General features: G+C 38.0%; 1 protein-coding gene across 1 annotated transcript in view; it reads left to right on the forward strand.

Annotated features, from left to right (window-relative positions):
- The window catches only part of LOC150088579 (sperm-specific sodium:proton exchanger-like), a 93,751-nt gene that overhangs the window by 48,541 nt on the left and 30,756 nt on the right, over window positions 1-14,454 (forward strand). The window contains exons 13-16 of the mRNA XM_090370238.1: window positions 4,390-4,665; window positions 10,551-10,757; window positions 11,003-11,188; window positions 12,375-12,539. Coding sequence (XP_090226364.1) covers window positions 4,390-4,665; window positions 10,551-10,757; window positions 11,003-11,188; window positions 12,375-12,539 — 834 coding nt within the window. The remainder of the gene's footprint in view (window positions 1-4,389; window positions 4,666-10,550; window positions 10,758-11,002; window positions 11,189-12,374; window positions 12,540-14,454) is intronic.

A 14,454-nucleotide genomic window follows, 5' to 3' on the forward strand; every position in this document is an offset into this window, starting at 1 on the left:
ACTATATTTTAATTCTAAACATCCCAGTAGCCCTGCATAGATTGGAATCAAAACCACTGCCATCCTACACCATTAGCGATGGTATGCCTGAGGCGCAACTCTCGGTCCAGGGTATATGATTTACAAATGACACTGCAGTTGCTCACTATGGCTTGAAAGTATTCATTTCAGCACAAGTCACGTTACATTCAATTAGACAATAGAATTTCATTTATTTACTTACTCATTTCTGAAAACACAAGGTACAAGGTGCAACAGTGTCGTTATTGAATACTGTTGCAATAAAATAAATATAATGAAATATTTCGTACCTTACAAGTTATCCTCTTCAAAATGCCTTCAATGCCTTGGGCTTGCACACCCATTCCATACATTCCTTCCAAGCATAGAAACATTTCTGGAAGTCATCTCTGTATGTCCTTCTAACACTTTGGTCGTTTAAAATAACACTTTGGTCGGTTTTTTTTCCCTGAATGTTTTCAGTGGACTGAAAATGGGTTCCCTAAGTACACTTTTCTGTTTAGGGAAGAGAAAAAAAGTCAAAAGGGGGCTAGGTCCGGAAAATAGGGTGCATATTCACACACACAGAGATTTGTTTTTTGGCCAGAAACTAGCGAAGAGAGAGCGCGTTGTATGCTAAAGCATTGTCTTGATGGAGCACCCAGTCATCCATCCACAATTCGAGTTTCTTCCTTTGAATTTTTTCACGCAGCCTTGTCAGAACTTCAACGTTATATATTTGACTGACAGTCTGATTTCGTGGGATGTATTCAGCAGCAATAATTCATTTAATATCGAAGAAAACAAACAAGAAGCATGGTTTTCATTTTTGATTTTGACATTCTTGCTTTTTTTGATCTGGGATCCACAGTTTCTTCCTTTGAATTTTTTTCACGCAGCCTTGTCAGAACTTCAACGTTATATATTTGACTGACAATCTGATTTCGTGGGATGTATTCAGAGCAATAATTCCTTTAATATCGAAGAAAACAAGAAGCATGGTTTTCATTTTTGATTTTGACATTCTTGCTTTTTTTTATCTGGGGGTTGGATTGTTTTGGCTTCCATTGCATTGACTGTCTTTTAGTTTCTGAGTCGTACTGGAGTAGTCAACTTTCATTGCAAGTAATTATATTAATAAGATTCTTTATTAACATAAATTGTATACAATAGTGATTCCTTACGCGGAAAGCCAGAGGAATCTTACAATACGTTGTTTGTACAAGTAATTTTTTTATTAGAAAAAAAAAATAATAATAAATAATAAAAACAAAAAAATAATAATCAAAATAATGATGAAATAGTAATTAAAACGAAAAAAGACTACAAGTTGAGCATAACATGAAATGACATCGGCTAAGACCGGTACTTACATAATTGTCCTTTACAAACAGAAAGATAAGCCAAGATGCCATTGCGATATGCCTTGTCAATTGACCACAGGTCGATGTCGATGTTGAGCGAGTTGAGAGTGTCCAGAGTCACATTTGGGAAGTGTCTCTTGCAATTCTGTAACTTCTGGAGCCTTGAGCACAAGGAGGGTGGGGGTACTGCGGAGATGTCTGCCTGGCAAACGACAACCAACCATGTTCCAAATGTTGATGTGATCATGTCTAGCTGAGCACAGATGAAGGAATACCTTTATTTTTAGCACATGGGCTCTGTGGACTGTGGGCGTGTATTGCAGGTTTGAGCAGAGTGCACATTTAGATGTCGTGTAGATCTGGTGCGACCACAAGTTTTCCCACTTCAGCACTCAGAATTCAAGGCCCCATAGTTTCCTGAGGCTAATGGGTGGTGCCGCAGACCAAACTTCCACGGCATAGGAGAGCACACTACAGAAGTAAGTTGTGAGGTATTTCCTGATTATTTGCTTATTGTGCGTTTTGCACAGATTTATTTTCATTCCCCAGAAGGCTCTCAGGGATTTGGAATACTGAACTTGGATTTGTTGTTTATAGGTGAGGTTGACATCAAGAATTACTCCTATGAATTTAATACTGTCTATGGGAGTTCGAACATTTCCTACCAATTTCGGACGTCGAAAAGATGCAGTATCTCAGACTATCTTATCTTTACTCCAAGTCATCCAACTTGGAGTCAAGATGAGATAGTTTGAGTTCTCTGGATTAACTGGCACGCCAAAAAAATTTTGAATACTTACAGAATGTATTTACGTAGCTGTTTACAGATTCAGAGGAGGTTTGTCTTTCTTGTAAATCACCAACGCGGCGTTTGCATGGCAAGTAGCGTACAATATCATCAGCATACGATAGGAACGCTGGAATTTGATCCACTAGTGGAACGAGTATTGCTGCAAATAGCAAGGCTGAGAGAGAGAGAGAGAGAGAGAGAGAGAGAGAGAGCCACCTTGTGGGATCCCTGCCTCGACGCTTTTACAGACTGTAATGCCATTGCCTGTGAAGTGAAGCGTTTTTCTAGATAGCAGATTATTGAGGATCTCGAGCATGTTTCCGGATATCCCGTAGAATCTTTCAAGTAAGGCAAGAAGGGGTGTGACTGAGTCGAAAGCAGATTTCATGTCCAGAAAAATGGTGTGAAGATCTTCGTTGTCATTCCAGGCGTGAAGTATTTTCTGTGATAAGGACTGTAGGCAGGTTACAGTAGATCTATTAGACATGGCACAATGGGTATGTTCGTAGTAAGCAGAGGCTGTCGTGGTAGTACAGTTGGTATAATCACCATCTGAGAAAAGACCTGAGTTCGAATCCCGTTAATGAAGTGAGGAATTTTTATGGGTCTTTTTCACAACGTGACTGGGTTAGTCGGTCTCAGGCGAGAGTAGCATGGTTTTTTCTCCCGGAAACTCGGGTGTTTCGTCCAGAAAACAGCAAATTGTCCACAGAACACACATTACATACACACACATTTACAGACATATTACATACGTTGCAATATGGCCGAAGTTGCTGATGCACCTAAAACCATACAACAACAGTACTGCACTCAAAAAGTCTGGATCATCTTCAATTTTTTTCCAAAACATGTTCACAAACTTGAAGTCTTCTGATTCTTTGATCTTCATTCAAAATTTTTGGCACCATCTTGCCACACAGTTTCCTCATGCTTAAATTTTCAGCTAAAATTTGTCTGTTTCTTTGTCTATATTGAGTCCTGATGCAGTTTTAATGCTTAAATGACGATCACTTCTAATCAATGTCCTTACCCGGTGCACATTTTTATCAGTTTTCATGGATACCAGATGGTCTGGTCATTCATCGTCTTCCACATTCTCCCTTTTTATAAAACTTTTTATGCCATTAAAACACGCGAGCTCCCCATAAAATTGACATAACAACTCATAACTTTCAGTTGGTGCTTTCTCTAGTTTTATTAAAAATTTCAGGTTGATTCGTTGTTTGGTACTTTTGTCTGTCAATTTTCTGGCAAATTGCAAAATCACAAGGTAATGAAAACATGTCTCACTGCAAAGCGAATGAGTGTGTTGGCACGTTCCAACACACTCAAGATTCAAGGTCAACTGCTCTGCCTTTGCTTCATAAGTGCCGCTTGTTGTTTTGCAGTTGCGGGCGCAGTTATTTAATAGCCACACCTCGTATTTCGCTAAATAATTTTCAGTAGAAAATGTTCTATGAACACGTGTTCCTTTTACAAGCGTTACGACGTTAGGAGCATAAAGTTATTCAATTTTTTCTTTTTCGTTGAAAAGAGGGTAAATGAAAAATAACTAAGAAATTCATAAGAATTTCTGATTTTTTTTATAATATACAATAGACGACAGTTATTTTTGCTATGCAACATAATTAAAATAATTTTTAGACATAATTCCAACAAGATGTCACATTTTAGGTATTTTAGATACCACTAAAAATGGCCGCAACAGTTTTCTGAGCCCGATCTTGGGTATTTCTGAACAGATTTTATTGTCTTTCGAATACTTTAGCATTTCCCGTGCGTATTTAGCGTATTTAGTTTGTATTGAATCGATGATTCAATATAAAACTTTTCCCCTGTCTGCAATATTTCTTAATTACTGTGGGTTCCTTTACTTTTACTTACTTTCCAGCCACAAAATGTTTCGGAACATTCCTTTTAACCGAAATTTTTCCAATAATGAATTTTCTCACATCAGGATTATTTCAATATATAACCAGTTTATGGAATATTTGGTAGTCAAAAATTTGCTAAAGCCATATTTATTGGCTCTGACGCCGCGTTTTTGGTGGTGTAATATGGGGAAGTATTTATTCCAGCCTCAACTGTTTTGTATAATATACTCATATGAGATACCATGTAACCTGTGAGCGAAAAACAACTCTCAATATATATATATATATATATATATATATATATATATACAGTATATATATATATACTGTATATATATTTACAATTATTGTATTTCAGAATAAAAAACTAGAAAAGAACCAGAGTGAAGACATCGCACAGAGTGAGATGAAATTGGCCTTGTCCGGATACCGGGAAAAATTGTCTAAGGTAACAGAACACGTTGTGGCCAGGGTAGTAGTGCACGTTGTGGTAGCTGTGAACCTGGTTCTCATTATTTTGGAGATGGTGTCATATCTGCACGAGTTAGAAAAGACCCATAACATTGCCAGATGGACTTTCTGCTACACGAACATGGGATTTATGATCTTCTATATGCTGGAGGCAGCATTTAAGGTATTTTTATTTATTTATTCATTTTTGTTAGAAAAGTTCAGTAATTCATTTTATTTCAATTTATTCATTTTTGTTAGAAAAGTTCAGTGATGCACAGTAATACTCAAATAATATTAAATAAATCGGTCAACTACTGAGTGCCGGGCACTCAGGATGAAGGGTCCGTAGTCCCGAATGGTCGTTAGTGTAGTATCTCGAATAGAGAGCTCTGTGGTAACTGAAAAAAGTTTCTAGTACCTCGGCATAAAATTACCTTGGCCTAAAACTGAGGAATTAACGAAAACGTTGTCTATTTGAGTCTTTCCAGTTGTTGTAAATGACAAGGGTGGGAGAAGCGACTCCGACTTCTTCCTGGAGAAGCGACTGAAGTCTTGGGGGAGAAATGACTGGCAGGCCATGCAAGACTTCGAGCAGGCGCCTCCCCACCACCGCCGTCGCCTCAACACTGGCTCTCTGAGTACCTCCTTGCCCCGGGACGAATTCCAGCTTTGAAAATTGTTAAAAAATACGTCTCGTCTCAAAATTTATAAATGACCTTTATAGAATTATTAACTAACTATTTAGCAACCTTTTTGTCACCAAAAGGAGAGTTACTTAGTACAAAGAAGCGCGCTATCGAAGTGCAATAAAAATAGTTTTTTTACTTTTAACACAAAAAGTAAATGATAGATTTCAATCGGAATAGTTTTCCCTTGATAAGCATCGAATAACGCATAGCTAATGTGATTTTTAAATTTTTAGCTACATTAGCGACGGAAATAGAGGGGAAGATACGAAAATTACTCACATTTTCCTGTCTGGCGCGGCCATTTTTAATTTTAAAAATATTTTATAATTATATTTTAAACCTACTCGTTGAGATCCTTCCAACGGTATATAATAAGTTATAGGTTGTCGACATTTTTTGTCCCCCACATTTTACTCCGCCCCCATTTCTCAGACAAATTTTTGTTAACAACGATCAATATGGCGTTATGTTGGTCCACATGGTGTACAACCCCCCATGCAAAATTTCAAGTCAATAGGTTGAGTGGTTCCAGAGATACAATGCTATGACAGACGGACAGACAGACAGACAACCGAGTGACATTATAAAGGTCCTTCGTTATACTACGGACCTTAAAAGAGAGAAAAATTAAAATATCACATAATACTAATATAATATTTTAATGTTATTCTTTTATATTTTAATAAATATATAAAAGTGAAATGCATGCGCCATGTTAAAATCGTTTCACCTCATTTATAAATTTTTTATACTGTTTTTTTACCACACCAGTGTAGATAAAGAGCAACAGAACTGCGGCCATCGCTTTGGATAATTCTAGTCGTCAAACCAGCCTATGATCACATGAAAGTTAGGGCATGTGATCAATCTTTATCTTCATTAAAGAATTTCGCGACACACAGCACTGAAAATCAGAATGTGATATAAAAAATATATCAATTTATAATTTATCAAACTGAAAAAATGTGGTTAAGCATTTAAACTAAAGCATTTAAAGGTTAAGCATTTAAGGTTAAGCATTTAAACCCAATAAAAACTAAAGTTTACATGCAACAATAAATTTTATTTCACTCTCTTCACTGTTTATAGGTTACTTGAATAAATAAGCTTGCGATAGGTAAACTTTAATTAATGAGAACAGAAAAATATCCGTGCGGGTTGTACAGACTTTTTTTTTTTTTTTATGCAAATCCCAAAAACGAAAAGTATTAGAACCCATAGTAGTTAGTACCGTGCTTGGGTTGGTGGTTGAGAAGACAAAAGAAGATATTTGTTGACATTAGACTTGAACTTCTGTAGACTGTAATTTTCGAGAAATAGGTGTGAAGGAAGGTTGTTCCAGAAAACGGCAGTTGAATGAATAAACGAGGAAGGTAAAAAGTTGGTTCTATGAGTATGAAGTTGGACAGTAAACGGATTTTGGCTGGTGGTGGCACGTGTTCGGACTGTTTTGAAAGAGAGAGTGGGAATTATAGAAGCCAATTCAGAAGAACATTGCCCATGGAAGTATCTGTAGAAAAGGCATGCAGCAGAAACAGAACGTCTATGAGACAGAGAGTGGAGAGACTGTTAGCGATGAGTCATTAATTAACCTAATTGCCCTCTTCTGAATGGGACCTAGAAGCCTGAAAGAGGTTTGAGGGGCACCGCCCGAGATGTGGGAACAATATTCCATGGTAGGGCGAATTTGCGATTTGTACAGAGTGAACAGCTGTTTGGAAGCAAAATAACGCCGAGAGCGAAAGAGAAAACCAAGTTTTTTAGATGCAGAGGAAGCAATATTGTAATGTGCTTGTGCCAAGAGAGAGAGATTCAAAGTTAGGGTAATCCCCAAAAGAGATATATTATCTTGCCTAGAAATCGGAGTGTCACCAAAGATAAGCATAGGATCAGAAGAATCCTTTTTGTGAGATATAAGACAGGAATGAGTTTTATAAGGATTGAAATCAACTAAGTTGTTTTTGCCCCACTGGAGAAATACCTGAAGATCGGCATTTAATGAATTGGTAGCGGACATTCGAGAAGTTGAAGCTGATTGAGCAGGGCGAGGTTTCTCAAACTGGAAAGTGAAATGCAACGTGGTATCATCAGCAAAACTATGAATAGGATTTCCGGTCAATGGAAGAAGGTCATTAATACACAGGAGGAAAAGAGTGATTGAAAGAACTGAACCTTGGGGGACACCAGAATTAGTGGAGAAGTTAGAAGACAGAGAGCACTCTACCATCACTCTCAGTGAGCGATCAGAGAGAAAACTGGTTAACCAATTACAAAAAACAGTTGGAAAACCATAAGATGGAAGCTTGTTTAGAAGACCTTTATGCTAAACACGATCGAAAGCCTTTGAGATGTCAAGAGCAAATGCTTGTATTTTACCGAACTTTTTCATTGAATTTGTCCATAAATGGGTAACATAAGCCAGAATATCACCAGTGGATCGACACTGACGGAATCCATACTGGCGATCATTGATCAGACAAAAGGTTTCTAGGTAGTTTAAGAGTTGGCGGTTAATTGATTTCTCCGTTACTTTAGAAAGAGTAGAAGTAATTGCAGTGGGGCGATAATTGTATGGGAGGGATTTGTCACCCTTTTTAGGAACTGGCTAGATATGAGCAAATTTCCAAGCAGAAGGAAAAAACACTTTTGGAATAAGAAAGTGAAAAAAGACGACAAAGACCAGGAGCAAGTTCAGGAGCGCAGGTTTTGAGAAGAAGTGGAGAAATACCATCAGGAACTAGAGCCTTCTTAGCATCAAGATTCGTCAAAATTCTTCTGACATCCTTTGACGGAAGACTACAGGAAGCATTGAATGGAGTGTGCTGGGAATGGTGGGAGGTGTTTTACCAAGATCATTAACAGATGAGTTGGAAGAAAAATGGGATTTTAGCAGGTTGGCTTTATCCTTGGCTGAAGTGACAGAACCATCTGGTTTAGACAGAAGTGGGAGCAGAGATGGTCAAAAGTTGAGACTGAAACTAATCTTAAATTAAACAAACATATTAACGAGCTAATGAGAAAATTGTCTCTCAATGGATTTCTTAATGGCTGTATTCTTCTTTCACAGCGAAACATTCTAATCCCATCATCTTCAAGTTTCCAAACTTGAGGACGATTTAATCATGAGCAAGAAAGGGACAGAATAAGAATTACTAAACTCATGATTGTAATTTTAATTAATTATTTATTATTTTTATTATTTTTTTATATATTTATTTATTTTTTATTTTATTTATTATTATTATTATTTTTTTGCTAGTACTCAGGATTGGGCACCCTGAGTATGGAATTTGCTGGCATCCACGGGTATGGTACACCCACCGGTGGATGGGAGACTTTACGCTATAGCACAGACTACTGGAATATACCCGACTCCACGTGCCGCCGGACGGACACCAGGAATCGGCTGTCCAGGAGACAGCTGCTCCCTTGTAACAAAGTGGCTTGACATAGATAACACACACACACACACACACACACACACACACACACACACACACACACACACACACACACACACACACACACACACACATTAATACGATGTCAGGCCCGTTTTACAGAGATTCTTACTTCACAGAGACATTAGGTGGAGATAGGCATATGCCTAGGGCCATTATAAACTGGGAACATATATAAACGCATGATTATTATATATATTGGGGTATTCCGAAGAGTAAGGTAAGGGTATTTGTGAGAAGACTTTTAACCACACCATTGTGCAATTATCCGCCAAATGAGGTACCAGAATAGGATTTCTGAAAACCGCAATGAACTGGCAATGCTATTGATTGTTTACATTTGGCAGGAAAAGCAAAATGGTGGTGCCATTAGACATATGGTCCCGTGTGGAAGTGCGATCAGTAATTCGGTTTTTGCTTGCAAAAGTGACAAAACCAGGTAAAATTCATCGAGAACTTGTATCTGTCTATGGAGAGAATGTGATGTTAATGAAGCAGGTCTATTTTTAGTAATGAATTCGAGAATGAGCGCGTGACCATCTTTGATGAAGCATGGAGTGACAGATCCTCAACGAGCTGCACAAATGACATCAGGAGCAGTACCTTCTGTCAAACAGGCACATAAATTCGAATAATTGCGGATTCTTTCTGATACACACTTCAACACAGTCGTGCATGTTCAGTGTGAAGTGCGTCGTTGGCTATTAGGGTTCAGTCATGACTTTTTACGGAGGGATACGGAATTTTGTGGTTATCAACTTCTCTTGAGCCCAGCGCCTTCCAACTTCTTTTACTAAGTATTATTTTCTAACGCCCCTTTAATGGATATCAAAATAATGTTTCCAGTAGAAAAAATATTCACCATGTATACGGAGTTGAAGTCTCTTCGTATCAACGATTTGGCTTAGCTCATGCTAAGCCAAATCAATTGCTTTGATTACAGTCAAATTTTATTGTAATCAAATTAAATTTGATTGCAACAAAATCCTAAAACTCCACTCCAATCAGATGTGCCGGTGCAGAATGTCTGAAGAACGTCTGCTGCCGGAGTGCATCGTGCCGACATTGAAGTTTGGAGGAGGTGGGGTTATGGTGGGAAACTGTTCCTCGTGGTATGGCCTAGGATCGTGTTTGTGCAGAGAACCACGTACGCCGAAGCCTGCTTTAATATTTTGGATAATTCTGTGCTCTATACAATGTATCAGTGCTTTGATACAGTCCGATGTTTGTTTCGACAGAATAATACCCTATACTGTACCGTCAGTGCTGTTCGGAAATGACTTATAGACGTACGTGAACATACAAGTTGGAATGGCCGACGCAGAATTCAGATTATAACCTTTGGGATGACCTAGAACGTCGGATGAGGGCCACACCAATACGTCCATATCAGTAGCTAAAGTGGTTACTGTTCTGCAGAAGGAATGGAGCACTGTACCTGCTGCAGTATATCATTCGTTGGTGTAAAGCTCTATCCAGGAGGGTGGGGTGTGTAATAGCGACCGAAGGGGGACCGACACCCTATTGAAGTGAGTAGAAGTGACGTAAATGTGAAACCGACGTATGTCTAGATAAATTTTGGAGCGTAGTATATGTACAATAACCTTACTGTATTCCTCTCATTTTTATTTTAATGGTAATTAATACGCCCTCGCCAGACTTCGTATGTCCAAAAAAGAGAAAAATAAATATATCTGAATTATAATTAAAATTCCATTTCGTATACTTAAAAAATATATTTACGGATATAAGATTAATTATAATTTACTTGTCGACCTCGTAGTAGAGTATAAAACTAATTTACAGAAATGTATAGTGCAACAGAAAGAATATTTGACAATTGATGCAACGCGAAAAAATATAAAGCGAATACAGGGATAAAAAATAGATACTTCTTAACTGCTTTACCATTTCAGGTAGTAGTTCTGGGATGGCGAGGATACTGGAATAACCGATGGAATCGTTTGGACTTCGTGGTACTCTTGATACAAATAGCTGACTTGATAGCAAGCTTAGTTCTGCATTTCAACCAGATGGAGGAGATTCAGAAATCAGTGCTTTATCTTCTAATTTCCAGAATAGTTCGTCTCACGAGGGTTTTCCGATTGCTAAGACTGTGTCAGGTAAGATTTCTTATTGGAGTTTACCTTTTACATAAACTGATACCTATCAGATGACAACGTGATTCTTGGTTTGGGGCTTGCATTTAAATCTCAAGAACAAACACTTTTCAATACTCTTCGGTATCATTAATATTAAAGCTAGTTAAGGTAAATACTTCTATATTTAAATACATAAATAAGATTAATGATGAAATATATTTGCAACAAGAGCATCCTACTGAAACCAATCACTAATTACTTTCCAGTGTCTTGCCAATGTATTAATACTCTTTGTAAATTCCCGGATAAACCAACAGTTATATGCTGGATATGATATTGGATGTGGCTTCCTTAACGGCGAGGAAGAGGTAATAAAGATGGTAGATAACATTGCTCCCTATCCCGAGGTCGCTCAGCAACTGAGATGCACCAGCGAAGAGAACAGACTTGAAGTGAGTAACTTTCGATCATGTACTTGTATATATACAATTGTATTTAGTTTATTTTTTTCCTTCTTTCTTCTCGATAATATGTCTATCAACCTATTTATTTGTTTGCCAATATTTATGTATACAGTATTTATATATATTTTTTATTACCCCGTTTTGTCTGTTTGTGTTCCGGCTATCGAAATTTCTCAGTTCTGCGACATTATCTAGGAGTGCGCACCATTATAATTTCATCGAATGCTTTGAAATAGTAGCATAAAATACGAATATGAAATTCTGTATTTCGAAAAAAAACTTATCACACCGGTCGCCATTAGTTGCATTACGCACTACCATACCAAAGTATTAGAAAACGTATCTAATAGTAGGTCCACCTTTCGCAGCGGTGACAACGGCAATCTATCGTGACATGGATTCGTGTAGGTGCGCACAGGTATCCCGGATCATTTTATTCCATTACACTTCAAGAATGAACCTTAAATCCGTCAGATTCGTTAGTTGCCTAGGTTGTCGTTATTCCTGGTGATCCTACAGATTTTGGATGACATTCTAGTCCGACGACCGTGTGGACTATAACAATTGCTGAATATCACTGTAGTGCTTGCAAATCATTCCTGCACAATTCGTGTGCTGTAGCGTTGTCGTCTTGGAGCAGTCCGTCGCTGTCCGATACAACATCAATCAGCATTCTGGAATGAGTCTGGCCTTCAAGAACGATCGATTAAACCCTCCAGTCAAGGTTCTGTAGAATAACGAGGGAATAATTCCCACACAAGAATAATTGTGATCCAGATATCTGTAATTGCAGTCGTGGAGCATTTTCCTCTTCTCGTTGCTGGTTTTGCCCCATAGTATTCACTGTTCGAAGATCCATATTCTCATCTACATCGTTACATTCGCTACTGCCAGTAACAGTGCTCCCGTTCCATGATCACGTATGATCAAGCCTCTTGTGAAATCAATAATGCTGCCCTACATTTCCGATAGTAACCTATAATAACCTCACCGAGGTACTATAGCTCTTCTTATAGATCTGTTAAATCACAGTCAACACATCATCATGAGCTATTTCTAATAAATTTCCTGGGGGGAGGGAGTTGTGTATAACTTTCCATTTCAACGGATTGTTCACGGACTAAATACTAAACCTAACTTTGCACTAATTTTTAAAAAGTTCATCTTGTTTCAGATAGTGAAAGAGCTAGCGAGACTTCAACAGGAACATCCCAGTGTTGCTGTAGCTGTGAAGAGTCGTCATGCTGCTCGCCAAGTGCTAAACAATGCTAGGACGGAACTAAATGAACTTAAAGAAGCAGGATTATTGGAGGACGGTGTTTACACTGATCTGATTTCGGTAAGTTAAATAAAAACAAACTTTTAATGAGTTTAGTTAGCTCGTAGACTGTAGAATTCCATGTCTGAAAGTCTGACGACGTCTCCTTACACTCTTCTTCACACCATAGAAGTACTGACATTGTAATAAATTGAATACCGGATCCGACATGAATGGGAATCATCTTTAAGATCTAGATCAACCAGTTTTATCAGTCTCAACTTGCCATGAGGATTATTTCGTTTGATAAATAAAGTAATGTAAAAAGTGATGAACTTACGAAGGGGGCCGTGAAAAATTTCGTTTCTCAGAAACCCATAATGCTTAACAATGCTCAAGGCAAGTAAATGTCCAGGCCTTGCACAATGACTTCAAAATTATATAGCATTCAAAAATGAGCCTGCTTTTATTGTGAATTTTCTAAGGGACGATTGCGTCTTTCACCTTCAAAGCCACATTCTTATATGTTTCATTGGGTACTACACTGGTGTGCAAAACTTAAAGACCAATACTATTTCGAGAAGGTTACAACCACAAAATCTTTACTTAGGGTACTCTTTATTGATGAGAGTAGATTCAGTCTCAGCAGCGATTCTGGACGTCAGCTAATCTGGCGAGAGATTGGCACACGGTATCACACGGAATCATCATTGAAAGGGACCGATATGGCGGTCGAGGTGTTCTCGTCTGGGGAGGGGTTATTTTGGATGGACGTACACAACTCCAGATGCTGTAAGGCGGTACTGTAACCGGTGCACGCTACTGTACTGAGGTAATCCTTCCCCATATTCGTCTGTTCCGAGGTACCATTGGCCCCGAGTTCGTGTTTATGGATGATAACGCCACACTCCATCGCACTGCAACTGTTGATATGCTTTTGGAAAGTGAGGACATTGTTCGTATGGATTGGCTGCCCCTTCCGCCAATCAAAATTCCATCGAAAACATATGGGACGTTCTGGGAGACGCCTAGCGGCACGTCCACACCCACCAGAAAATGTTCACCAGCTGAAGATGGCGCTGACAGAGGAATGGACGATGTTACCGCAAGAACTTATCAACAACATTATTCTAAGTAGGTACAGGCGGTGCAAAGCCTGCATCAACATTAGGGGTGGCCATATCTCCTACTGAGGACCACCTCTTCCCTTTGTTCTGTGGGGGGGTGTTATTTAGAGAATAGATATTCTGGGGGGATAATATTTTCTTCTTTTATTATTATTATTATTTATTATTATTTTTTTTTTATTTTTAATTATTTATATTCTTTAATAATAAATCCCGTTACCTTCCAGACCACCTCTTTTAACTTTGTATTTCTCACTTAAATTTCCCCCTTAATTTACCACCCTCCACGTTAACACCTGACTTGTATACTGCACAGAAGATCACAGATTCTGGGGGAATAATAGTTCTTGTATGTCTCCTCTGGACTGGCTGAGTATTCAGAATGACTCAATACTACACATGATAAACATATACAAATTTGTTTATTTCACAATATATACATTAAAGAATTGTATCATACAACATCAATTGGTATAATGTTAATAACTGGCATTATATGTGTGTTAAGATGTAAAATTAATAGCAAATGATATAATATGTCTCTTCGTGTCTTTCTGCTTTTTCTCCTTCTGGTTTAGGTTACATCTCATAACATTATTTTTACTTTCTAACAGTTAAACTTCCCTACTGGAATTACAGCAGTGGGCTTAACACCTCTATGGATATTGTCCTAGATTTATAAATCCCCGCTATAATCTTTCATTAATTTATCCCTTCCAAAATAATTCAATCTTAATATCTTGTAACGTTTCAAGTACATAGAACACCTTTACTTCTTAACTTAGAACATACCAGTCTCAAGTACATGTATCTAAATCTTCCTTGCTTTAACTAATCCTTGAGATGAAGTACATACATCTATGAACCCT

The sequence above is a fragment of the Mastigoproctus giganteus genome, chromosome 3 (genome assembly GCF_048544385.1).
Source record: "Mastigoproctus giganteus isolate SK-2022 chromosome 3, ASM4854438v1, whole genome shotgun sequence".
In the NCBI taxonomy this organism is placed as follows: domain Eukaryota; kingdom Metazoa; phylum Arthropoda; class Arachnida; order Uropygi; family Thelyphonidae; genus Mastigoproctus; species Mastigoproctus giganteus.